This window comes from Oncorhynchus nerka, linkage group LG7, assembly GCF_034236695.1.
Source record: "Oncorhynchus nerka isolate Pitt River linkage group LG7, Oner_Uvic_2.0, whole genome shotgun sequence".
Classification (NCBI taxonomy): Eukaryota; Metazoa; Chordata; class Actinopteri; order Salmoniformes; family Salmonidae; genus Oncorhynchus; species Oncorhynchus nerka.
In genome coordinates, this window is record NC_088402.1 from 94309384 (window position 1) to 94335991 (window position 26608).

Genomic DNA, 26608 nt, shown 5'->3' on the forward strand with positions numbered 1-26608 from the left:
CTCAGAGCCAACAGCTCACAGCCAGCAAGCACCATGGTCTACCGAACAGAACTTCCGCACTCAACAATCCGAACACTGTCGCTCAACATCCGCACCAACAACGCTTCGAAACGCGTCCTTAACGTAGGAGACACTGCGCTCCACAGGTAGTATCACATTTTTCATTTCATTTCATTACAGCACAACGGCTTGATTTGTTTGATCGTAGCTAGCTACATAGCTAGCTACATAGCCCTCTTTGTATCAAAGATAATTGTGTAGTCTAGAGCGATTTCCTAGGTTAGCTAGCCAGCTATTGTCGTTCTTTTAACGCAACGTAGCGTAATCAACACTGCTAGCTAGCCAGCTAGCCCCGAATAGCAGCACAGTAGAAACTATTACACTCAACGGGAACGACTTGATTAGTGTAGTGTCAACAACGCAGCCACTGCCAGCTAGCCTACATAGTCAACAACGCAGCCTCTGCCAGCTAGCCTACTTCAGCAGTACTGTATCATTTTAGTCAATAAGATTCTTGCTACGTAAGCTTAACTTTCTGAACACTCGAGACGTGTAGTCCACTTGTCATTCCAATCTCCTTTGCATTAGCGTAGCCTCTTGTGTAGCCTGTCAACTATGTGTCTGTCTATCCCTGTTCTCTCCTCTGCACAGACCATACAAACGCTCCACACCGCGTGGCCGCGGCCACCCTAATCTGGTGGTCCCGGCGCGCACGACCCACGTGGAGTTCCAGGTCTCCGGTAGCCTCTGGAACTGCCGATCTGCGGCCAACAAGGCAGAGTTCATCTCAGCCTATGCCTCCCTCCAGTCCCTCGACTTCTTGGCACTGACGGAAACATGGATCACCACAGACAACACTGCTACTCCTACTGCTCTCTCTTCGTCTGCCCACGTGTTCTCGCACACCCCGAGAGCTTCTGGTCAGCGGGGTGGTGGCACCGGGATCCTCATCTCTCCCAAGTGGTCATTCTCTCTTTCTCCCCTTACCCATCTGTCTATCGCCTCCTTTGAATTCCATGCTGTCACAGTTACCAGCCCTTTCAAGCTTAACATCCTTATCATTTATCGCCCTCCAGGTTCCCTCGGAGAGTTCATCAATGAGCTTGATGCCTTGATAAGCTCCTTTGCATTTACATTTACAGACGGCTCACCTCTCACAGTTCTGGGCGACTTTAACCCCCTCACGTCTACCTTTGACTCATTCCTCTCTGCCTCCTTCTTTCCACTCCTCTCCTCTTTTGACCTCACCCTCTCACCTTCCCCCCCCTACTCACAAGGCAGGAAATACGCTCGACCTCATCTTTACTAGATGCTGTTCTTCCACTAACCTCATTGCAACTCCCCTCCAAGTCTCCGACCACTACCTTGTTTCCTTTTCCCTCTCGCTCTCATCCAACACTTCCCACACTGCCCCTACTCGGATGGTATCGCGCCGTCCCAACCTTCGCTCTCTCTCCCCCGCTACTCTCTCCTCTTCCATCCTATCATCTCTTCCCTCTGCTCAAACCTTCTCCAGCCTATCTCCTGATTCTGCCTCCTCAACCCTCCTCTCCTCCCTTTCTGCATCCTTTGACTCTCTATGTCCCCTATCCTCCAGGCCGGCTCGGTCCTCCCCTCCCGCTCCGTGGCTCGACGACTCATTGCGAGCTCACAGAACAGGGCTCCGTGCTGCCGAGCGGAAATGGAGGAAAACTCGCCTCCCTGCGGACCTGACATCCTTTCACTCCCTCCTCTCTACATTTTCCTCTTCTCTCTCTGCTGCTAAAGCCACTATCTACCACTCTAAATTCCAAGCATCTGCCTCTAACCCTAGGAAGCTCTTTGCAACCTTCTCCTCCCTCCTGAATCCCCCTCCCCCCCCCTCCTCCCTCACCATTTTGAAAAGAAGGTCGACGACATCCGATCCTTGTTTGCTAAGTCAAACGACACCGCTGGTTCTGCTCACACTGCCCTACCCTGTGCTCTGACCTCTTTCTCCCTCTCTCTCCAGATGAAATCTCGCGTCTTGTGACGGCCGGCCGCCCAACAACCTGCCCGCTTGACCCTATCCCCTCCTCTCTTCTCCAGACCATTTCCGGAGACCTTCTCCCTTACCTCACCTCGCTCATCAACTCATCCCTGACCGCTGGCTACGTCCCTTCCGTCTTCAAGAGAGCGAGAGTTGCACCCCTTCTGAAAAAACCTACACTCGATCCCTCCGATGTCAACAACTACAGACCAGTATCCCTTCTTTCTTTTCTCTCCAAAACTCTTGAACGTGCCGTCCTTGGCCAGCTCTCCCGCTATCTCTCTCAGAATGACCTTCTTGATCCAAATCAGTCAGGTTTCAAGACTAGTCATTCAACTGAGACTGCTCTATCACGGAGGCGCTCCGCACTGCTAAAGCTAACTCTCTCTCCTCTGCTCTCATCCTTCTAGACCTATCGGCTGCCTTCGATACTGTGAACCATCAGATCCTCCTCTCCACCCTCTCCGAGTTGGGCATCTCCGGTGCGGCCCACGCTTGGATTGCGTCCTACCTGACAGGTCGCTCCTACCAGGTGGCGTGGCGAGAATCCGTCTCCACACCACGTGCTCTCACCACTGGTGTCCCCCAGGGCTCTGTTCTAGGCCCTCTCCTATTCTCGCTATACACCAAGTCACTTGGCTCTGTCATAACCTCACATGGTCTCTCCTATCATTGCTATGCAGACGACACACAATTAATCTTCTCCTTTCCCCCTTCTGATGACCAGGTGGCGAATCGCATCTCTGCATGTCTGGCAGACATATCAGTGTGGATGACGGATCACCACCTCAAGCTGAACCTCGGCAAGACGGAGCTGCTCTTCCTCCCGGGGAAGGACTGCCCGTTCCATGATCTCGCCATCACGGTTGACAACTCCATTGTGTCCTCCTCCCAGAGCGCTAAGAACCTTGGCGTGATCCTGGACAACACCCTGTCGTTCTCAACTAACATCAAGGCGGTGGCCCGTTCCTGTAGGTTCATGCTCTACAACATCCGCAGAGTACGACCCTGCCTCACACAGGAAGCGGCGCAGGTCCTAATCCAGGCACTTGTCATCTCCCGTCTGGATTACTGCAACTCGCTGTTGGCTGGGCTCCCTGCCTGTGCCATTAAACCCCTACAACTCATCCAGAACGCCGCAGCCCGTCTGGTGTTCAACCTTCCCAAGTTCTCTCACGTCACCCCGCTCCTCCGCTCTCTCCACTGGCTTCCAGTTGAAGCTCGCATCCGCTACAAGACCATGGTGCTTGCCTACGGAGCTGTGAGGGGAACGGCACCTCAGTACCTCCAGGCTCTGATCAGGCCCTACACCCAAACAAGGGCACTGCGTTCATCCACCTCTGGCCTGCTCGCCTCCCTACCACTGAGGAAGTACAGTTCCCGCTCAGCCCAGTCAAAACTGTTCGCTGCTCTGGCCTCCCAATGGTGGAACAAACTCCCTCACGACGCCAGGACAGCGGAGTCAATCACCACCTTCCGGAGACACCTGAAACCCCACCTCTTTAAGGAATACCTAGGATAGGATAAAGTAATCCCTCTCACCCCCTTAAAAGATTTAGATGCACTACTGTTCCACTGGATGTCATAAGGTGAATGCACCAATTTGTAAGTCGCTCTGGATAAGAGCGTCTGCTAAATGACTTAAATGTAAATGTAGTACTGTGGAATAGAGTTCCATGTAGTCATGGCTCTATGTAGTACTGTGGAATAGAGTTCCATGTAGTCATGGCTCTATGTAGTACTGTGGAATAGAGTTCCATGTAGTCATGGCTCTATGTAGTACTGTGGAATAGAGTTCCATGTAGTCATGGCTCTATGTAGTACTGTGGAATAGAGTTCCATGTAGTCATGGCTCTGTGTAGTACTGTGGAATAGAGTTCCATGTAGTCATGGCTCTATGTAGTACTGTGGAATAGAGTTCCATGTAGTCATGGCTCTATGTAGTACTGTGGAATAGAGTTCCATGTAGTCATGGCTCTATGTAGTACTGTGGAATAGAGTTCCATGTAGTCATGGCTCTATGTAGTACTGTGGAATAGAGTTCCATGTGGCCATGGCTCTATGTAGTACTGTGGAATAGAGTTCCATGTAGTCATGGCTCTATGTAGTACTGTGGAATAGAGTTCCATGTAGTCATGGCTCTATGTAGTACTGTGGAATAGAGTTCCATGTAGTCATGGCTCTATGTAGTACTGTGGAATAGAGTTCCATGTGGCCATGGCTCTATATAGTACTGTGGAATAGAGTTCCATGTAGTCATGGCTCTATGTAGTACTGTGGAATAGAGTTCCATGTAGTCATGGCTCTATGTAGTACTGTGGAATAGAGTTCCATGTAGTCATGGCTCTATGTAGTACTGTGGAATAGAGTTCCATGTAGTCATGGCTCTATGTAGTACTGTGGAATAGAGTTCCATGTAGTCATGGCTCTATGTAGTACTGTGGAATAGAGTTCCGTGTAGTCATGGCTCTATGTAGTACTGTGGAATAGAGTTCCATGTAGTCATGGCTCTATGTAGTACTGTGGAATAGAGTTCCATGTAGTCATGGCTCTATGTAGTACTGTGGAATAGAGTTCCATGTAGTCATGGCTCTATGTAGTACTGTGGAATAGAGTTCCGTGTAGTCATGGCTCTATGTAGTACTGTGGAGTAGAGTTCCATGTAGTCATGGCTCCATGTGGTACTGTGGAATAGAGTTCCATGTAGTCATGGCTCTATGTAGTACTGTGGAATAGAGTTCCATGTAGTCATGGCTCTATGTTCTGGACTTGGGGACTGTGAAGAGACCCCTGGTGGCATGTCTTGTGGGTTATGTATGGGTGTCTAAGCTGTGTGCTAGTAGTTTAAACAGACCTCTGGTGGCATGTCTTGTGGGGTATGTATGGGTGTCTAAGCTGTGTGCTAGTAGTTTAAACAGACCTCTGGTGGCATGTCTTGTGGGGTATGTATGGGTGTCTAAGCTGTGTGCTAGTAGTTTAAACAGACCCCTGGTGGCATGTCTTGTGGGGTATGTATGGGTGTCTGAGCTGTGTGCTAGTAGTTTAAACAGACCTCTGGTGGTATGTCTTGTGGGGTATGTATGGGTGTCTGAGCTGTGTGCTAGTAGTTTAAACAGACCTCTGGTGGTATGTCTTGTGGGGTATGTTGGGTGTCTGAGCTGTGTGCCAGTAGTTTAAACAGACAGCTCGATGCATTCAACATGTCAACCTCTTACAAAAACAAGTAGTGATGAAGTCAAACTCTCCTCCACTTTGAGCCAGGAGAGATCGACATGCATATTATTAATATTAGCTCTCTGTGTACATCCAAGGGCCAGCCGTGCTGCCCTGTTCTGAGGCAACTTCAAGTCCTTTTTTGTGGCACCTGACCACACGACTGAACAGTAGTCCAGGTGTGACAAAACTAAAGCCTGTAGGGACCTGCCTTGTTGATAGTGCCGTGTCCTCTGTCACAAACATACACATTGTTAAAGCCCCTCCGTCACTCGTTTCCATGGTAACCTGTGTTTATACCCCCGTTTCCATGGTAACCTGTGTTTATACCCCCGTTTCCATGTTAACCTGTGTTTATACCTCCGTTTCCATGTTAACCTGTGTTTATACCTCCGTTTCCATGTTAACCTGTGTTTATACCTCCGTTTCCATGTTAACCTGTGTTTATAACGTCGTTTCCATGTTAACCTGTGTTTATACCCCCGTTTCCATGTTAACCTGTGTTTATACCGTCGTTTCCATGGTAACCTGTGTTTATACCGTCGTTCCCATGTTAACCTGTGTTTATACCGTCGTTTCCATGTTAACCTGTGTTTATAACGTCGTTTCCATGTTAACCTGTGTTTATACCGTCGTTTCCATGCTAACCTGTGTTTATACCGTCGTTTCCATGGTAACCTGTGTTTATAACGTCGTTTCCATGTTAACCTGTGTTTATACCGTCGTTTCCATGTTAACCTGTGTCTATACCTCCATTTCCATGTTAACCTGTGTTTATACCCCCGTTTCCATGTTAACCTGTGTTTATACCTCCGTTTCCATGTTAACCTGTGTTTATCCCGCCGTTTCCATGTTAACCTGTGTTTATAACGTCGTTTCCATGTTAACCTGTGTTTATACCGTCGTTTCCATGTTAACCTGTGTCTATACCTCCATTTCCATGTTAACCTGTGTTTATACCCCCGTTTCCATGTTAACCTGTGTTTATACCTCCGTTTCCATGTTAACCTGTGTTTATCCCGCCGTTTCCATGTTAACCTGTGTTTATAACGTCGTTTCCATGTTAACCTGTGTTTATACCTCCGTTTCCATGTTAACCTGTGTTTATACCTCTGTTTCCATGTTAACCTGTGTTTATCCCTCCGTTTCCATGTTAACCTGTGTTTATAACGTTTTTCCATGTTGACCTGTGTTTATACCTCCGTTTCCATGTTAACCTGTGTTTATACCTCCGTTTCCATGTTAACCTGTGTTTATACCGTCGTTTCCATGTTAACCTGTGTTTATACCTCCATTTCCATGTTAACCTGTGTTTATACCTCCGTTTCCATGTTAACCTGTGTTTATACCTCCGTTTCCATGTTAACCTGTGTTTATCCCTCCGTTTCCATGTTAACCTGTGTTTATAACGTCGTTTCCATGTTGACCTGTGTTTATACCTCCGTTTCCATGTTAACCTGTGTTTATACCTCCGTTTCCATGTTAACCTGTGTTTATACCGTCGTTTCCATGTTAACCTGTGTTTATACCTCCATTTCCATGTTAACCTGTGTTTATACCTCCGTTTCCATGTTAACCTGTGTTTATACCTCCGTTTCCATGTTAACCTGTGTTTATAACGTCGTTTCCATGTTGACCTGTGTTTATACCTCCGTTTCCATGTTAACCTGTGTTTATACCTCCGTTTCCATGTTAACCTGTGTTTATACCGTCGTTTCCATGTTAACCTGTGGTTATACCTCCGTTTCCATGTTAACCTGTGTTTATACCTCCGTTTCCATGTTAACCTGTGTTTATACCTCCGTTTCCATGTTAACCTGTGTTTATACCTCCGTTTCCATGTTAACCTGTGTTTATACCTCCGTTTCCATGTTAACCTGTGTTTATACCTCCGTTTCCATGTTAACCTGTGTTTATACCCCCGTTTCCATGTTAACCTGTGTTTATACCTCCGTTTCCATGTTAACCTGTGTTTATACCTCCGTTTCCATGTTAACCTGTGTTTATACCTCCGTTTCCATGGTAACCTGTGTTTATACCTCCGTTTCCATGGTAACCTGTGTTTATACCTCCGTTTCCATGTTAACCTGTGTTTATACCGCTGATACAGATGCACTCGTCGACTGGAGTGTAGTCGTGAGGGCCAAGCCAACCACTGGCTGTGGAGCTACCAGCCTGCCAACCAGCCTGCCAACCAGCCTGCCGACCAGCCTGCCAACCAGCCTGCCAACCAGCCTGCCAACCAGCCTGCCAACCAGCCTGCCAACCAGTGTGTAACTGTCCAGAGCCTAAAGCCTGCCATCCAGAGCAGAGAGGAGGCAACTCAGGTGGGCTGGTCTAGGGGGTAATGTCTCAGGTGGGCTGGTCTAGGGGGTAATGTCTAGGGGGTAATGTCTAGGGGGTAATGTCTCAGGTGGGTTACAGATCTTCAACAGTATAGTATATCTAGAAACATTGTGTGACAGATATGTGGGAGGAGACTTGGTGAGGTAACTCAGTGGAGGTGTCTGGGCTGGTCTAGGGGGTAATGTCTGGGCTGGTCTAAGGGGTAATGTCTGGGCTGGTCTAGAGGGTAATGTCTAGGCTGTTCTAGAGGGTAATGTCTAGGCTGTTCTAGAGGGTAATTTCTGTGCTGGTCTAGAGGGTAATGTCTGGGCTGGTCTAGGGGGTAATGCTGGGGGTAATGTCTGGGCTGGTCTAGGGGGTAATGTCTAGGGGGTCATGTCTGGGCTGGTCTAGGGGGTCATGTCTTATGGGTAATGTCAGGGCTGTTCTAGAGGGTAATGTCTGGGCTGGTCTAGGGGGTAATGTCTGGGGGTAATGTCTGGGCTGGTCTAGAGGGTAATGTCTGGGCTGGTCTAGGGGGTAATGTCTAGAAGGGTAGTGTCTAGGCTGGTCTATAGGGTAATGTTTGGGCTGGTCTAGAGGGTAATGTATGGGCTGGTCTAGAGGGTAATGTATGGGCTGGTCTAGAGGGTAATGTCTGGGCTGGTCTAGAGGGTAATGTCTGGGCTGGTCTAGAGGGTAATGTCTGGGCTGGTCTAGAGGGTAATGTCTGGGCTGGTCTAGAGGGTAATGTATGGGGGTAATGTCTGTGCTGGTCTATGGGGTAATGTCTGGGCTGGTGTAGAGTGTAATGTCTGGGCTGGTCTAGAGGGTAATGTCTGGGTTGGTCTAGAGGGTCATGTCTGGGCTGGTCTAGAGGGTAATGTCTGGGCTGGTCTAGAGGGTAATGTCTAGGCTGTTCTAGAGGGTAATGTCTAGGTTGTTCTAGAGGGTAATGTCTGGGCTGGTCTAGAGGGTAATGTCTAGGCTGTTCTAGAGGGTAATGTCTGGGCTGGTCTAGGGGATAATGCTGGGGGTAATGTCTGGGCTGGTCTAGGGGGTAATGTCTGGGCTGGTCTAGGGGTCATGTCTTGTGGGTAATGTCAGGGCTGTTCTAGAGGGTAATGTATGGGGTCATGTCTGGGCTGGTCTAGGGGTAATGTCAGGGCTGGTTTAGGGGGCAATGTCTAGGGGGTAATGTCTAGTGGGTAATGCCTGGTCTGGTCTAGGGGGTAATGTCTGGGCAATGTCTTGGCTGGTCCAAGGGGTAATGTCTGGGCTGGTTTAGGGGGTCATGTCTAGGAGGTAATGTCTAGTGGGTAATGTCTTGGCTGTTCTAGGGGGTAATGTCGGGGCTGGTCTAGGGGGTAGTGTCTAGGGGTAATGTCTAGTGGTTAATGTATTGGCTGGTCTAGGGGTAATGTCTAGGGCTAATGTCTGTTCTGGTCTAGGGGTAATGTCTGGGCTGGTCGAGGGGGTAATGTCTGGGCTGGTCTAGGGGGTAATGTCTGGGCTGGTTTTAGGGGTAATATCTGTTCTGGTCTAGGGGGTAATGTCTGGGCTTGTCTGGGCTGGTTGAGGGGGTAATGTCTGGGCTGGTCTAGTGGGTAACGTCTGTCCTGGTCTAGGGGTAATGTCTGTTCTGGTCTAGGGGGTAATGTATGTTCTGGTCTAGGGGTCATGTCTGGGCTGGTCTAGGGGTAATGTCTGTTCTGGTCTAGGGGGTCATGTATGGGCTGGTCTAGGGGGTAATGTCTGTTCTGGTCTAGGGGGTAATGTATGTTCTGGTCTAGGGGGTCATGTCTGGGCTGGTCTAGGGGGTAATGTATGTTCTGGTCTAGGGGGTAATGTCTGTTCTGGTCTAATGGGTAACGTCTGGGCTGGTCTAGGGGGTAATGTATGGGCTGGTTTAGGGGGTAATGTCTAGTGGGTAATGCCTGTGCTGGTCCTGCAGTAAATGTATTTATTTATCCCTCCACACCCCCCACCTGTATGTCCCTCCCTCACTCTGTTTCTATCTGTCCCAATAAACCTTATATATATATATAATATAATATATAGATCTCTGTCCCAGGTGTCTCTAACAGTGGCCCAGCTGCCCACCCTGACAGAGGAGGAGTCTCTTTCCTGCTCCTTCGGAACCCTCCCCCCTCAGCCAGCCATCGTCAAGGGAACCACCATCACCTGTCAATCACCCCTGCCTGAGCTCCTCCCACCCAGCCCACCAGGAAGTGGTAGGTTGCCCTTTTTATTTTTAAATTTTTATATATATATAAATGATCTGTAATTATGAGATTTGTATTCATAATTATTTAATTAATGGATCATTTAATCAATGTAATTAATTCATTATTTATCCAAATTAATCTAATTGAGAAATAACCGGGGCGGCAGATAGCCTAGCGGTTAGCGAGATGAGCCAGAAGCGGGAGGGTTGCCAGTTCGAATCCTGTGTCTGACTGGAAAAATCTGGCGGGATGTGAACTGGCAACCAGAGGCAGGGTTGCTGGTATCAAATCCTAGACGCCGGTTTTTGACTCTGAGCAAACTCCTGTGTGGTATGAAACATTTTGTGATATTCTATATTCTGTAAAAAAAAAATGATGTGAATAAAGAATACACCTCCACGTGCAGTAATGTTTACACGCTGAACAAGCCTTATGGAAATGATGAGTTAAGGGACCAGCTCTGCGTAAGGCTGACTACTTATTTTTACATTGTAAAGATGGGAATACGAGAGAACAGTGTAGGAAGGAATTTAAAGAAGAAAAACAGCATGTGTTTAATAAAAGACTGTGTCCTTTCAAACGGAGATATCAGACAAGACGTCCTCGACAGTTATTATACCTTGAGGAGAGACGTCCTCGACAGTTATTATACCTTGAGGAGATATCAGACAAGACGTCCTCGACAGTTATTATACCTTGAGGAGATATCAGACAAGACGTCCTCGACAGTTATTATACCTTGAGGAGATATCAGACAAGACCGTTATTATACCTTGAGGAGAGACAGACAAGACGTCCTCGACAGTTATTATACCTTGAGGAGAGACAGACAAGACGTCCTCGACAGTTATTATACCTTGAGGAGATATCAGACAAGACCGTTATTATACCTTGAGGAGATATCAGACAAGACGTCCTCGACAGTTATTATACCTTGAGGAGATATCAGACAAGACGTCCTCGACAGTTATTATACCTTGAGGAGATATCAGACAAGACGTCCTCGACAGTTATTATACCTTGAGGAGATATCAGACAAGACGTCCTCGACAGTTATTATACCTTGAGGAGAGACAGACAAGACCGTTATTATACCTTGAGGAGATATCAGACAAGACGTCCTCGACAGTTATTATACCTTGAGGAGATATCAGACAAGACGTCCTCGACAGTTATTATACCATGAGGAGAGACAGACAAGACCGTTATTATACCTTGAGGAGATATCAGACAAGACGTCCTCGACAGTTATTATACCTTGAGGAGATATCAGACAAGACGTCCTCGACAGTTATTATACCTTGAGGAGATATCAGACAAGACGTCCTCGACAGTTATTATACCTTGAGGAGATATCAGACAAGACCGTTATTATACCTTGAGGAGAGACAGACAAGACGTCCTCGACAGTTATTATACCTTGAGGAGAGACAGACAAGACGTCCTCGACAGTTATTATACCTTGAGGAGATATCAGACAAGACCGTTATTATACCTTGAGGAGATATCAGACAAGACGTCCTCGACAGTTATTATACCTTGAGGAGATATCAGACAAGACGTCCTCGACAGTTATTATACCTTGAGGAGATATCAGACAAGACCGTTATTATACCTTGAGGAGAGACAGACAAGACGTCCTCGACAGTTATTATACCTTGAGGAGAGACAGACAAGGCGTCCTCGACAGTTATTATACCTTGAGGAGATATCAGACAAGACCGTTATTATACCTTGAGGAGATATCAGACAAGGCGCCCTCGACAGTTATTATACCTTGAGGAGATATCAGACAAGGCGTCCTCGACAGTTATTATACCTTGAGGAGATATCAGACAAGACGTCCTCGACAGTTATTATACCTTGAGGAGATATCAGACAAGACGTCCTCGACAGTTATTATACCTTGAGGAGAGACAGACAAGACCGTTATTATACCTTGAGGAGATATCAGACAAGACGTCCTCGACAGTTATTATACCTTGAGGAGATATCAGACAAGACGTCCTCGACAGTTATTATACCTTGAGGAGATATCAGACAAACGACCAGTTATTATACCTTGAGACAAGAGATATACCTTGAGGAGATATCAGACAAGACGTCCTCGACAGTTATTATACCTTGAGGAGATATCAGACAAGACGTCCTCGACAGTTATTATACCTTGAGGAGAGACAGACAAGACGTCCTCGACAGTTATTATACCTTGAGGAGATATCAGACAAGACGTCCTCGACAGTTATTATACCTTGAGGAGATATCAGACAAGACGTCCTCGACAGTTATTATACCTTGAGGAGATATCAGACAAGACGTCCTCGACAGTTATTATACCTTGAGGAGATATCAGACGAGACGTCCTCGACAGTTATTATACCTTGAGGAGAGACAGACAAGACGTCCTCGACAGTTATTATACCTTGAGGAGAGACAGACAAGACGTCCTCGACAGTTATTATACCTTGAGGAGATATCAGACAAGACGTCCTCGACAGTTATTATACCTTGAGGAGAGACAGACAAGACGTCCTCGACAGTTATTATACCTTGAGGAGAGACAGACGAGACGTCCTCGACAGTTATTATACCTTGAGGAGATATCAGACAAGACGTCCTCGACAGTTATTATACCTTGAGGAGATATCAGACAAGACGTCCTCGACAGTTATTATACCTTGAGGAGATATCAGACAAGACGTCCTCGACAGTTATTATACCTTGAGGAGATATCAGACAAGACGTCCTCGACAGTTATTATACCTTGAGGAGAGACAGACAAGACCGTTATTATACCTTGAGGAGAGACAGACAAGACCGTTATTATACCTTGAGGAGAGACAGACAAGACCGTTATTATACCTTGAGGAGATATCAGACAAGACGTCCTCGACAGTTATTATACCTTGAGGAGAGACAGACAAGACGTCCTCGACAGTTATTATACCTTGAGGAGAGACAGACAAGACGTCCTCGACAGTTATTATACCTTGAGGAGAGACAGACAAGACATCCTCGACAGTTATTATACCTTGAGGAGAGACAGACAAGACGTCCTCGACAGTTATTATACCTTGAGGAGAGACAGACAAGACGTCCTCGACAGTTATTATACCTTGAGGAGAGACAGACAAGACGTCCTCGACAGTTATTATACCTTGAGGAGAGACATACAAGACAGTTATTATACCTTGAGGAGAGACAGACAAGACAGTTATTATACCTTGAGGAGAGACAGACAAGACAGTTATTATACCTTGAGGAGAGACAGACAAGACAGTTATTATACCTTGAGGAGAGACAGACAAGACAGTTATTATACCTTGAGGAGAGACAGACAAGACAGTTATTATACCTTGAGGAGAGACAGACAAGACAGTTATTATACCTTGAGGAGAGACAGACAAGACAGTTATTATACCTTGAGGAGAGACAGACAAGACAGTTATTATACCTTGAGGAGAGACAGACAAGACAGTTATTATACCTTGAGGAGAGACAGACAAGACAGTTATTATACCTTGAGGAGAGACAGACAAGACAGTTATTATACCTTGAGGAGAGACAGACAAGACAGTTATTATACCTTGAGGAGAGACAGACAAGACAGTTATTATACCTTGAGGAGAGACAGACAAGACAGTTATTATACCTTGAGGAGAGACAGACAAGACAGTTATTATACCTTGAGGAGAGACAGACAAGACCTCCTTGAGTTCACTAGCAATAATAAATATGTGGGTCTTTTTATTGATGAACATATTACCTTTCAAAACAGAACATCTGTCCTCGCCGACTCAGCAAGTAGACAGAATTATAGGAAGAACAAAAACCACTCAAAGATATTGATTAATGCTACGTATTCCAAACCGTCTCAGACAGCAGATCAGGGATATTGATTATGCTACGTATTCCAAACCGTCTCAGACAGCAGATCAGGGATATTGATTATGCTACGTATTCCAAACCGTCTCAGACAGCAGATCAGGGATATTGATTATGCTACGTATTCCAAACCGTCTCAGACAGCAGATCAGGGATATTGATTATGCTACGTATTCCAAACCGTCTCAGACAGCAGATCAGGGATATTGATTATGCTACGTATTCCAAACCGTCTCAGACAGCAGATCAGGGATATTGATTATGCTACGTATTCCAAACCGTCTCAGACAGCAGATCAGGGATATTGATTATGCTACGTATTCCAAACCGTCTCAGACAGCAGATCAGGGATATTGATTATGCTACGTATTCCAAACCGTCTCAGACAGCAGATCAGGGATATTGATTATGCTACGTATTCCAAACCGTATCAGACAGCAGATCAGGGATATTGATTATGCTACGTATTCCAAACCGTCTCAGACAGCAGATCAGGGATATTGATTATGCTACGTATTCCAAACCGTCTCAGACAGCAGATCAGGGATATTGATTATGCTACGTATTCCAAACCGTCTCAGACAGCAGATCAGGGATATTGATTATGCTACGTATTCCAAACCGTCTCAGACAGCAGATCAGGGATATTGATTATGCTACGTATTCCAAACCGTCTCAGACAGCAGATCAGGGATATTGATTATGCTACGTATTCCAAACCGTCTCAGACAGCAGATCAGGGATATTGATTATGCTACGTATTCCAAACCGTCTCAGACAGCAGATCAGGGATATTGATTATGCTACGTATTCCAAACCGTCTCAGACATGTGTGTGTCCTGTTCTGGACTATTCAGCAGGACTATTCAAACAGGTACATGACAACCTGTAACAAGAGTTCCTCTGTGGAGATGGGAGAACCTTCCAAAAGAACCACCTGTAACAAGAGTTCCTCTGTGGAGATGGGAGAACCTTCCAGAAGGACAACCTGTAACAAGAGTTCCTCTGTGGAGATGGGAGAACCTTCCAGAAGAACAACCTGTAACAAGAGTTCCTCTGTGGAGATGGGAGAACCTTCCAGAAGAACCACCTGTAACAAGAGTTCCTCTGTGGAGATGGGAGAACCTTCCAGAAGAACAACCTGTAACAAGAGTTCCTCTGTGGAGATGGGAGAACCTTCCAGAAGAACAACCTGTAACAAGAGTTCCTCTGTGGAGATGGGAGAACCTTCCAGAAGAACAACCTGTAACAAGAGTTCCTCTGTGGAGATGGGAGAACCTTCCAGAAGAACCACCTGTAACAAGAGTTCCTCTGTGGAGATGGGAGAACCTTCCAGAAGAACAACCTGTAACAAGAGTTCCTCTGTGGAGATGGGAGAACCTTCCAAAAGAACCACCTGTAAGAAGAGTTCCTCTGTGGAGATGGGAGAACCTTCCAGAAGGACAACCTGTAACAAGAGTTCCTCTGTGGAGATGGGAGAACCTTCCAGAAGAACAACCTGTAACAAGAGTTCCTCTGTGGAGATGGGAGAACCTTCCAGAAGAACAACCTGTAACAAGAGTTCCTCTGTGGAGATGGGAGAACCTTCCAGAAGGACAACCTGTAACAAGAGTTCCTCTGTGGAGATGGGAGAACCTTCCAGAAGGACAACCTGTAACAAGAGTTCCTCTGTGGAGATGGGAGAACCTTCCAGAAGAACAACCTGTAACAAGAGTTCCTCTGTGGAGATGGGAGAACCTTCCAGAAGAACCACCTGTAACAAGAGTTCCTCTGTGGAGATGGGAGAACCTTCCAGAAGAACAACATGTAACAAGAGTTCCTCTGTGGAGATGGGAGAACCTTCCAGAAGAACCACCTGTAACAAGAGTTCCTCTGTGGAGATGGGAGAACCTTCCAGAAGAACAACCTGTAACAAGAGTTCCTCTGTGGAGATGGGAGAACCTTCCAGAAGAACCACCTGTAACAAGAGTTCCTCTGTGGAGATGGGAGAACCTTCCAGAAGAACAACCTGTAACAAGAGTTCCTCTGTGGAGATGGGAGAACCTTCCAGAAGAACAACCTGTAACAAGAGTTCCTCTGTGGAGATGGGAGGAGAACCTTCCAGAAGAACAGAAGAACCACCTGTAACAAGAGTTCCTCTGTGGAGATGGGAGAACCTTCCAGAAGAACCACCTGTAACAAGAGTTCCTCTGTGGAGATGGGAGAACCTTCCAGAAGAACCACCTGTAACAAGAGTTCCTCTGTGGAGATGGGAGAACCTTCCAGAAGAACAACCTGTAACAAGAGTTCCTCTGTGGAGATGGGAGACCCTTCCAGAAGAACCACCTTTGTCTGTGATGTTTGCTATGTACTGTATGTAGTACTGGTATTATTATGTATCCTAATATATCTTTATGGTCTCTCCTGTCTGGTCTGTCTGTCTGTCTGTCTGTCTGTCTGTCTGTCTGTCTGTCTGTCTGTCTGTCTCTCTGTCTCTGTCTGTACTGTCTGTCTCTACCTGTGTCTGTACTGTCTGTCTCTGTCTGTCTGTAGACCATGTGTCCCTACGTGTGTCTGTGATGTTCAGAGACGTGACCATTTCTAGCAGTGACATCATCTTCTACGACTGTCGAGCTGTGGGGCGACTCAACATCACCTCCCCGTAAGAGATACACACACCATACACACCGTACACACCATACACACCATACACACCATACACACCGTACACACCGTACACACCGTACACACCGTACACACCATACACACCGTACACACCATACACACCATACACACCATACACACCGTACACACCATACACACCGTACACACCATACACACCGTACACACCGTACACACCATACACACCGTACACACCATACACACCGTATACACACCGTACACACACATACACACCGTACACACCGTACACACCGTACACACCATACACACCGTACACACCGTACACACACAGACATGCCAGTGTTTCCTCTATAGTCATTGATTGAGCTATAATGTTTGAGGCAGCCCCCATTTGATTGAGCTATAATGTTTGAGGCAGCCCCCATTTGATTGAGCTATAATGTTTGAGGCAGCCCCCATTTGATTGAGCTATAATGTTTGAGGCAGCCCCCATTTGATTGAGCTATAATGTTTGAGGCAGCCCCCATTTGATTGAGTTATAATGTTTGAGGCAGCCCCCATTTGATTGAGTTATAATGTTTGAGGCATAACTCATGGGCTTAATGTGTAGAAATACATGGAATTAGCTTTGGCCACGCCCCCTCCCTTAACTCTGCCACCGCTGATAAAAAAAAATCTAAGGGAAACACTACATGCACACACACACACACACACACACACACACACAGTCACACACACACACACACACACACACACACACACACACACATACAGTCACACACACACACACACACACACACACACACACATACAGTCACACACACACACACACACACACAGTCACACACACACACAGTCACACACACACACAGTCACACACACACAGTCACACACACACACAGTCACACACACAGTCACAGTCACACACACACACACACACACACACAGTCACACAAGCTCTGTCTGTATTCTAGGTGTATGGCGTGTGTGGGCAGTGTGTGGCCTTGTAGCTGGTGTGTCCTGGGTGGGCTGTGTACCCACACCAACAACAGCTGTCCCAGGCAGCACACCATACACAACTCACTGGTAAGACAACCTTTACTCAACCTTTACTCAACATTTACTCAATCCTAACTCAGCCTTTACTCAACCCTAACTCAACCTTTACCCCATACTAACTTAACCTTTACTCAACCCTAACTCAACCTTTACTCAACCCTAACTCAGCCTTTACTCAACCCTAACTCAACCTTTACTCAACCCTAACTCAACCTTAACTCAACCTTTACTCAACCCTAACTCAACCTTTACTCAACCCTAACTCAACCTTTACTCAACCTTTACTCAACCCTAACTCAACCTTTACCCCATCCTTACTCAACCCTAACTCAGCCTTTACTCAACCCTAACTCTACCTTTACTCAACCCTAACTCAACCTTTACTCAACCCTAACTCAACCTTTACTCAACCCTAACTCAACTCAACCTTTACTCAACCCTAACTCAACCTTTACTCAACCCCTAACTCAACCTTTACTCAACCTTTACCCCATCCTAACTCAACCTTTACTCAACCCTAACTCAACCTTTACCCCATCCTAACTCAACCCTAACTCAACCTTTACTCAACCCTAACTCAACCTTTACTCAACTCTAACTCAACCTTTACTCAACCCTAACTCAGCCTTTACTCAAGCCTAACTCAACCTTTACTCAACCCTAACTCAACCTTTACTCAACCCTAACTCAACCTTTACCCCATCCTAACTCAACCTTTACTCAACCCTAACTCAACCTTTACCCCATCCTAACTCAACCCTAACTCAACCCTAACTCAACCCTAACTCAACCTTTACTCAACCCTAACTCAACCTTTACTCAACCCTAACTCAACCTTTACTCAACCCTAACTCAGCCTTTACTCAATCCTAACTCAACCTTTACCCAAACCTAACTCAACCTTTACTCAACCCTAACTCAACCTTTACCCCATCCTAACTCAACCCTAACTCAACCTTTACTCAATCCTAACTCAACCTTTACCCCATCATAACTCAACCTTTACTCAACCCTAACTCAACCTTTACTCAACCCCAACACAACCATAGCACATCATGCTAGTGTTGCACGGTGTACCGGCACTTCTGTACTCGATACATGAAAAAGGGTAGAAAGAAGTGAATAACGGGTAAACAAGGAGGTAATGTACCTTTACCTCCTGGGGGCGGACCTTTACCACCTGGGGGTGGGCCTTCACCACCTGGGGGCGGACCTTTACCACCTGGGGGTGGGCCTTCACCACCTGGGGGCGGACCTTTACCACCTGGGGGCGGACCTTTACCACCTGGGGGCGGACCTTCACCACCTGGGGGCGGGCCTTCACCACCTGGGGGCGGACCTTTACCACCTGGGGGCGGACCTTCACCACCTGGGGGCGGGCCTTCACCACCTGGGGGCGGACCTTTACCACCTGGGGGTGGGCCTTCACCACCTGGGGCGGACCTTTACCACCTGGGGTGGGCCTTCACCACCTGGGGCGGACCTTTACCAACTGGGGGTGGGCCTTCACCACCTGGGGGCGGACCTTTACCACTTGGGGGGGGACCTTCACCACCTGGGGGCGGATCTTCACCACCTGGGGGGGGACCTTCACCACCTGGGGGCGGATCTTCACCTACTGGGGGTTCCAGTAGCACAGGGAGGAGTTCAGACCCAGGGCTTTGAGCCCTGATGATGAAGTTATGAGGCATTATGTTATTGTAGATAGGCCCAGGCTACATCTTGATTTACCCAATTTATCAATACAGATTTACCATTCAAATAAATGATTACAGTGAGCTGAGTGTTGTCACCATACCAGAATGTTGACTTTAATACCGATACCACGTTAGCTATCACAATACTCGTTATAACATCACAATAATCGATTGCCGTAGTATCGTTTTTGTATCGATTATTGTGATGTTATAACGAGTATTGTGATAGCTAACCTGGTATCGGTATTAAAGTCAACATTCTGGTATGGTGACAACACTCAGCTCACTGAGTAACACACCCTATCCACCTGCCCCAGGTAACACTGTCCTCTCCACTCTTTAAAATGGATTGATGTTTCACAGCCTCTTCTCTCCAATTTCAGTCATTCCAAACTTTATTTTTTTGTCCTAAATGGCTCCCTATTCCCTATTCCCATAGGGCCCTGGTTGGAAGTAGTGCACTATAAAAAGGAAGTAGGATGCCCCTATTCCCTATTCCCATAGGGCCCTGGTTGGAAGTAGTGCACTATAAAGGAAGTAGGATGCCCCTATTCCCTATTCCCATAGGGCCCTGGTTGGAAGTAGTGCACTATAAAGGAAGTAGGATGCCCCTATTCCCTATTCCCATAGGGCCCTGGTTGGAAGTAGTGCACTATAAAAAGGAAGTAGGATGCCCCTATTCCCTATTCCCATAGGGCCCTGGTTGGAAGTAGTGCACTATAAAGGAAGTAGGATGCCCCTATTCCCTATTCCCATAGGGCCTTGGTTGGAAGTAGTGCACTATAAAAAGGAAGTAGGATGCCCCTATTCCCTATTCCCATAGGGCCCTGGTTGGAAGTAGTGCACTATAAAGGAAGTAGGATGCCCCTATTCCCTATTCCCATAGGGCCCTGGTTGGAAGTAGTGCACTATAAAGGAAGTAGGATGCCCCTATTCCCATAGGGCCCTGGTTGGAAGTAGTGCACTATAAAGGAAGTAGGATGCCCCTATTCCCATAGGGCCCTGGTTGGAAGTAGTGCACTATAAAGGAAGTAGGATGCCCCTATTCCCTATTCCCATAGGGCCCTGGTTGGAAGTAGTGCACTATAAAAAGGAAGTAGGATGCCCCTATTCCCATAGGGCCCTGGTTGGAAGTAGTGCACTATAAAGGAAGTAGGATGCCCCTATTCCCTATTCCCATAGGGCCCTGGTTGGAAGTAGTGCACTATAAAGGAAGTAGGATGCCCCTATTCCCATAGGGCCCTGGTTGGAAGTAGTGCACTATAAAAAGGAAGTAGGATGCCCCTATTCCCATAGGGCCCTGGTTGGAAGTAGTGCACTATAAAAAGGAAGTAGGATGCCCCTATTCCCATAGGGCCCTGGTTGGAAGTAGTGCACTATAAAGGAAGTAGGATGCCCCTATTCCCTATTCCCATAGGGCCCTGGTTGGAAGTAGTGCACTATAAAGGAAGTAGGATGCCCCTATTCCCATAGGGCCCTGGTTGGAAGTAGTGCACTATAAAGGAAGTAGGATGCCCCTATTCCCTATTCCCATAGGGCCCTGGTTGGAAGTAGTGCACTATAAAAAGGAAGTAGGATGCCCCTATTCCCATAGGGCCCTGGTTGGAAGTAGTGCACTATAAAAAGGAAGTAGGATGCCCCTATTCCCATAGGGCCCTGGTTGGAAGTAGTGCACTATAAAGGAAGTAGGATGCCCCTATTCCCTATTCCCATAGGGCCCTGGTTGGAAGTAGTGCACTATAAAGGAAGTAGGATGCCCCTATTCCCATAGGGCCCTGGTTGGAAGTAGTGCACTATAAAGGAAGTAGGATGCCCCTATTCCCATAGGGCCCTGGTTGGAAGTAGTGCACTATAAAAAGGAAGTAGGATGCCCCTATTCCCTATTCCCATAGGGCCCTGGTTGGAAGTAGTGCACTATAAAGGAAATAGGATGCCCCTATTCCCATAGGGCCCTGGTTGGAAGTAGTGCACTATAAAAAGGAAGTAGGATGCCCCTATTCCCTATTCCCATAGGGCCCTGGTTGGAAGTAGTGCACTATAAAAAGGAAGTAGGATGCCCCTATTCCCATAGGCCCTGGTTGGAAGTAGTGCACTATAAAGGAAGTAGGATGCCCCTATTCCCATAGGGCCCTGGTTGGAAGTAGTGCACTATAAAGGAAGTAGGATGCCCCTATTCCCTATTCCCATAGGGCCCTGGTTGGAAGTAGTGCACTATAAAGGAAGTAGGATGCCCCTATTCCCTATTCCCATAGGGCCCTGGTTGGAAGTAGTGCACTATAAAGGAAGTAGGATGCCCCTATTCCCATAGGGCCCTGGTTGGAAGTAGTGCACTATAAAAAGGAAGTAGGATGCCCCTATTCCCTATTCCCATAGGGCCCTGGTTGGAAGTAGTGCACTATAAAGGAAGTAGGATGCCCCTATTCCCTATTCCCATAGGGCCCTGGTTGGAAGTAGTGCACTATAAAGGAAGTAGGATGCCCCTATTCCCATAGGGCCCTGGTTGGAAGTAGTGCACTATAAAGGAAGTAGGATGCCCCTATTCCCATAGGGCCCTGGTTGGAAGTAGTGCACTATAAAGGAAGTAGGATGCCCCTATTCCCTATTCCCATAGGGCCCTGGTTGGAAGTAGTGCACTATAAAGGAAGTAGGATGCCCCTATTCCCTATTCCCATAGGGCCCTGGTTGGAAGTAGTGCACTATAAAGGAAGTAGGATGCCGTCTGGGATGCAGTCTTTGTTTTCGGCTGTAATATCATATTTGGTCTGTGTGCTTCCCCCTCCGGCCACTAGGAGGAGCAGTTGGAGCCGCGGGGTCCAGAATCTTGTCCCTGTGTGTGGGCTCTACAGAGCTCTCCTCTGGTCCCCATGGGCTTCCTGTCCCCTCTGACCCTACTGGGGAGGAACCTGGACATGTTTCAGGTAAAGCCTAACCTCTGACCCTTAAACTTTCCTGTCCCCTCTGACCCTACTGGGCAGGAACCTGGACATGTTTCAGGTAAAGCCTAACCTCTGACCCTTAACCTTTCCTGTCCCCTCTGACCCTACTGGGCAGGAACCTGGACATGTTTCAGGTAAAGCCTAACCTCTGACCCTTAACCTTTCCTGTCCCCTCTGACCCTACTGGGGAGGAACTTGGACATGTTTCAGGTAAAGCCTAACCTCTGACCCTTAACCTTTCCTGTCCCCTCTGACCCTACTGGGCAGGAACCTGGACACACAGTTGATTAAAATCCTTTGTCCTTAATAAAATGTTTACATTGATGCTTTATCTTGTTGTCAGGGGGAGGAGCAGTATGTGTGTGTCGTGGTTGTGGAAGGGGAGGAGCTTAAACTGAACGCCACTCTGGAGAAAGATCCGGAAACCATGACGTACACCTTCACCTGCTCTGCCTACAAGGTATTCACAAACCCCATAGACACACCTTCACCTGCTCTGCCCACGAGATATTCACAAACCCCATAGACACACCTTCACCTGCTCTGCTCACGAGGTATTCACAACCCCATAGACATACCTTCACCTGCTCTGCCCACAAGGTATTCACAAACCCCATAGACACACCTTCACCTGCTCTTCACCTTCACCTGCTCTGCCCACAAGGTATTCACAACCCCATAGACACACCTTCACCTGCTCTGCCCACAAGGTATTCACAACCCCATAGACACACATTCACCTGCTCTGCCCACAAGGTATTCACAACCCCATAGACAAACATTCACCTGCTCTGCCCACAAGGTATTCACAACCCCATAGACACACCTTCACCTGCTCTGCCCACAAGGTATTCACAACCCCATAGACACACCTTCACCTGCTCTGCCCACAAGGTATTCACAACCCCATAGACACACCTTCACCTGCTCTGCCCACGAGGTATTCACAACCCCATAGACACACCTTCACCTGCACTGCCCATGAGGTATTCACAAACCCCATAGACACACCTTCACCTGCTCTGCCCACAAGGTATTCACAACCCCATAGACACAACTTCACCTGCTCTGCCCACAAGGTATTCACAACCCCATAGACACACCTTCACCTGCTCTGCCCACAAGGTATTCACAAACCCCATAGACACACCTTCACCTGCTCTGCCCACAAGGTATTCACAACCCCATAGACAAACATTCACCTGCTCTGCCCACAAGGTATTCACAACCCCATAGACACACCTTCACCTGCTCTGCCCACAAGGTATTCACAAACCCCATAGACACACCTTTACCTGCTCTGCCCACAAGGTATTCACAAACCCCATAGACACACCTTTACCTGCTCTGCCCACAAGGTATTCACAAACCCCATAGACACACCTTTACCTGCTCTGCCCACGAGGTATTCACAAACCCCATAGACACACCTTCACCTGCTCTGCCCACAAGGTATTCACAAACCCCATAGACACACCTTTACCTGCTCTGCCCACAAGGTATTCACAAACCCCATAGACACACCTTTACCTGCTCTGCCCACAAGGTATTCACAAACCCCATAGACACACCTTTACCTGCTCTGCCCACAAGGTATTCACAAACCCCATAGACACACCTTTACCTGCTCTGCCCACGAGGAATTCACAAACCCCATAGACACACCTTCACCTGCTCTGCCCACGAGGTATTCCAATTTGTAAGTCGCTCTGGATAAGAGCGTCTGCTAAATGACTTAAATGTAAATGTAAATGTATTCACAACCCCATAGAAAAGATATTCAGATTCATGTATACAACAAACAAAATATCTCTCCTCTCCTCTCTCTTCTCCTCTCTCCTCTCCTCTCCCCTCCTCTCTCCTCTCCTCTCTCTTCTCCTCTCTCCTCTCCTCTCTCCCCTCCTTACTCCTCTCCTCTCTCTCCTCCTCCTCTCTCCTCTCCCCTCCCCTCCTCTCTCCTCTCCTCTCCTCTCTCTCCCCTCTCCTCTCTCCTCTCCTCTCTCCCCTCCTCTCTCCTCTCTCCTCTCCTCTCTCCCCTCCTCTTCCAGTTCCAGTACCCAGTTAACCAGTTGGAATATTCAGCTCCCATCTATCTACAGAGAGGCTCCCATCACATCGACTCTGCACCCAATCTCAGACGTAAGTCTAATGTATTCAGAATAAGGTTTGGGTTAAGGTTAGGGTTAGGGGCTAAGGTTAGGGGTTAAGGTAGGGGTTAGGGGTTAAGGTTGTGGGTTAAGGTAGGGGTTAGGGGTTAGGGGTTAAGGTTGTGGGTTAAGTTAGTGGGTTAGGGGTTAAGGTAGGGGTTAGGGGTTAAGGTAAGGGTTAGGTGTTAGGGGTTAAGGTAGGGGTTAAGGTTGTGGGTTAAGGTAGGGGTTAGGGGTTAAGGTTGTGGGTTAAGGTAGGGGTTAAGGTTGTGGGTTAAGGGTTAAGGTAGGGGTTAGGGGTTAAGGTTGTGGGTTAAGGTAGGGGTTAGGGGTTAAGGTAGGGGTTAAGGTTAGGGTTAAGGTTGTGGGTTAAGGTAGGGGTTAGGGGTTAAGGTTGTGGGTTAAGGTAGGGGTTAAGGTTGTGGGTTAAGGGTTAAGGTAGGGGTTAAGGTTGTGGGTTAAGGTAGGGGTTAGGGTTAAGGTAGGGGTTAAGGTAGGGGTTAAGGTTGAGGGTTACGGTAGGGGTTAGGGGTTAAGGTAGGGGTTAAGGTAGGGTTTAGGGGTTAAGGTAGGGGTTAGGGGTTAATGTTGTGGGTTAAGGTAGTGGTTAGGGGTTAAGGTAGGGGTTAGGGGTTAAGGTTGTGGGTTAAGTTAGGGGTTAAGGTCGTGGGTTAAGGTAGGGGTTAGGGGTTAAGGTAGGGGTTAGGGGTTAAGGTAGCTATATGACCAGTTGTGTTGTGTTGTCTCACAGTGCAGCTATATGACCAGTTGTGTTGTCCACAGTGCAGCTATATGACCAGTTGTGTTGTGTTGTCCACAGTGCAGCTATATGACCAGTTGTGTTGTCCACAGTGCAGCTATATGACCAGTTGTGTTGTGTTGTCCACAGTGCAGCTATATGACCAGTTGTGTTGTGTTGTCCCACAGTGCAGCTATATGACCAGTTGTGTTGTCCACAGTGCAGCTATATGACCAGTTGTGTTGTCCACAGTGCAGCTATATGACCAGTTGTGTTGTCTCACAGTGCAGCTATATGACCAGTTGTGTTGTGTTGTCCACAGTGCAGCTATATGACCAGTTGTGTTGTGTTGTCCACAGTGCAGCTATATGACCAGTTGTGTTGTGTTGTCCCACAGTGCAGCTATATGACCAGTTGTGTTGTCTCACAGTGCAGCTATATGACCAGTTGTGTTGTGTTGTCCATAGTGCAGCTATATGACCAGTTGTGTTGTCCACAGTGCAGCTATATGACCAGTTGTGTTGTGTTGTCCACAGTGTAGCTATATGACCAGTTGTGTTGTCCACAGTGCAGCTATATGACCAGTTGTGTTGTCCCACAGTGCAGCTATATGACCAGTTGTGTTGTCTCACAGTGCAGCTATATGACCAGTTGTGTTGTGTTGTCCATAGTGCAGCTATATGACCAGTTGTGTTGTCTCACAGTGCAGCTATATGACCAGTTGTGTTGTGTTGTCCACAGTGCAGCTATATGACCAGTTGTGTTGTGTTGTCCACAGTGCAGCTATATGACCAGTTGTGTTGTCCACAGTGCAGCTATATGACCAGTTGTGTTGTCCACAGTGCAGCTATATGACCAGTTGTGTTGTCCACAGTGCAGCTATATGACCAGTTGTGTTGTGTTGTCCACAGTGCAGCTATATGACCAGTTGTGTTGTCTCACAGTGCAGCTATATGACCAGTTGTGTTGTCCATAGTGCAGCTATATGACCAGTTGTGTTGTCCATAGTGCAGCTATATGACCAGTTGTGTTGTCCCACAGTGCAGCTATATGACCAGTTGTGTTGTCCACAGTGCAGCTATATGACCAGTTGTGTTGTGTTGTCCCACAGTGCAGCTATATGACCAGTTGTGTTGTCTCACAGTGCAGCTATATGACCAGTTGTGTTGTGTTGTCCACAGTGCAGCTATATGACCAGTTGTGTTGTCCCACAGTGCAGCTATATGACCAGTTGTGTTGTGTTGTCCACAGTGCAGCTATATGACCAGTTGTGTTGTCCATAGTGCAGCTATATGACCAGTTGTGTTGTCCCACAGTGCAGCTATATGACCAGTTGTGTTGTCCACAGTGCAGCTATATGACCAGTTGTGTTGTGTTGTCCACAGTGCAGCTATATGACCAGTTGTGTTGTCTCACAGTGCAGCTATATGACCAGTTGTGTTGTGTTGTCCACAGTGCAGCTATATGACCAGTTGTGTTGTCCCACAGTGCAGCTATATGACCAGTTGTGTTGTGTTGTCCACAGTGCAGCTATATGACCAGTTGTGTTGTCCACAGTGCAGCTATATGACCAGTTGTGTTGTCCACAGTGCAGCTATATGACCAGTTGTGTTGTGTTGTCCACAGTGCAGCTATATGACCAGTTGTGTTGTCCACAGTGCAGCTATATGACCAGTTGTGTTGTGTTGTCCACAGTGCAGATATATGACCAGTTGTGTTGTCCACAGTGCAGCTATATGACCAGTTGTG

General features: G+C 47.3%; 1 protein-coding gene across 1 annotated transcript in view; it reads left to right on the forward strand.

The window, feature by feature from the left end:
• Positions 1-26608, forward strand: part of plxnb3 (plexin B3) — a 297715-nt gene that overhangs the window by 219529 nt on the left and 51578 nt on the right. The window contains exons 7-13 of the mRNA XM_065021111.1: positions 7332-7548; positions 9621-9780; positions 16192-16300; positions 17256-17367; positions 21827-21955; positions 22317-22433; positions 24022-24137. Of these exons, the coding sequence (XP_064877183.1) occupies positions 7332-7548; positions 9621-9780; positions 16192-16300; positions 17256-17367; positions 21827-21955; positions 22317-22433; positions 24022-24137 (960 nt within the window). The remainder of the gene's footprint in view (positions 1-7331; positions 7549-9620; positions 9781-16191; positions 16301-17255; positions 17368-21826; positions 21956-22316; positions 22434-24021; positions 24138-26608) is intronic.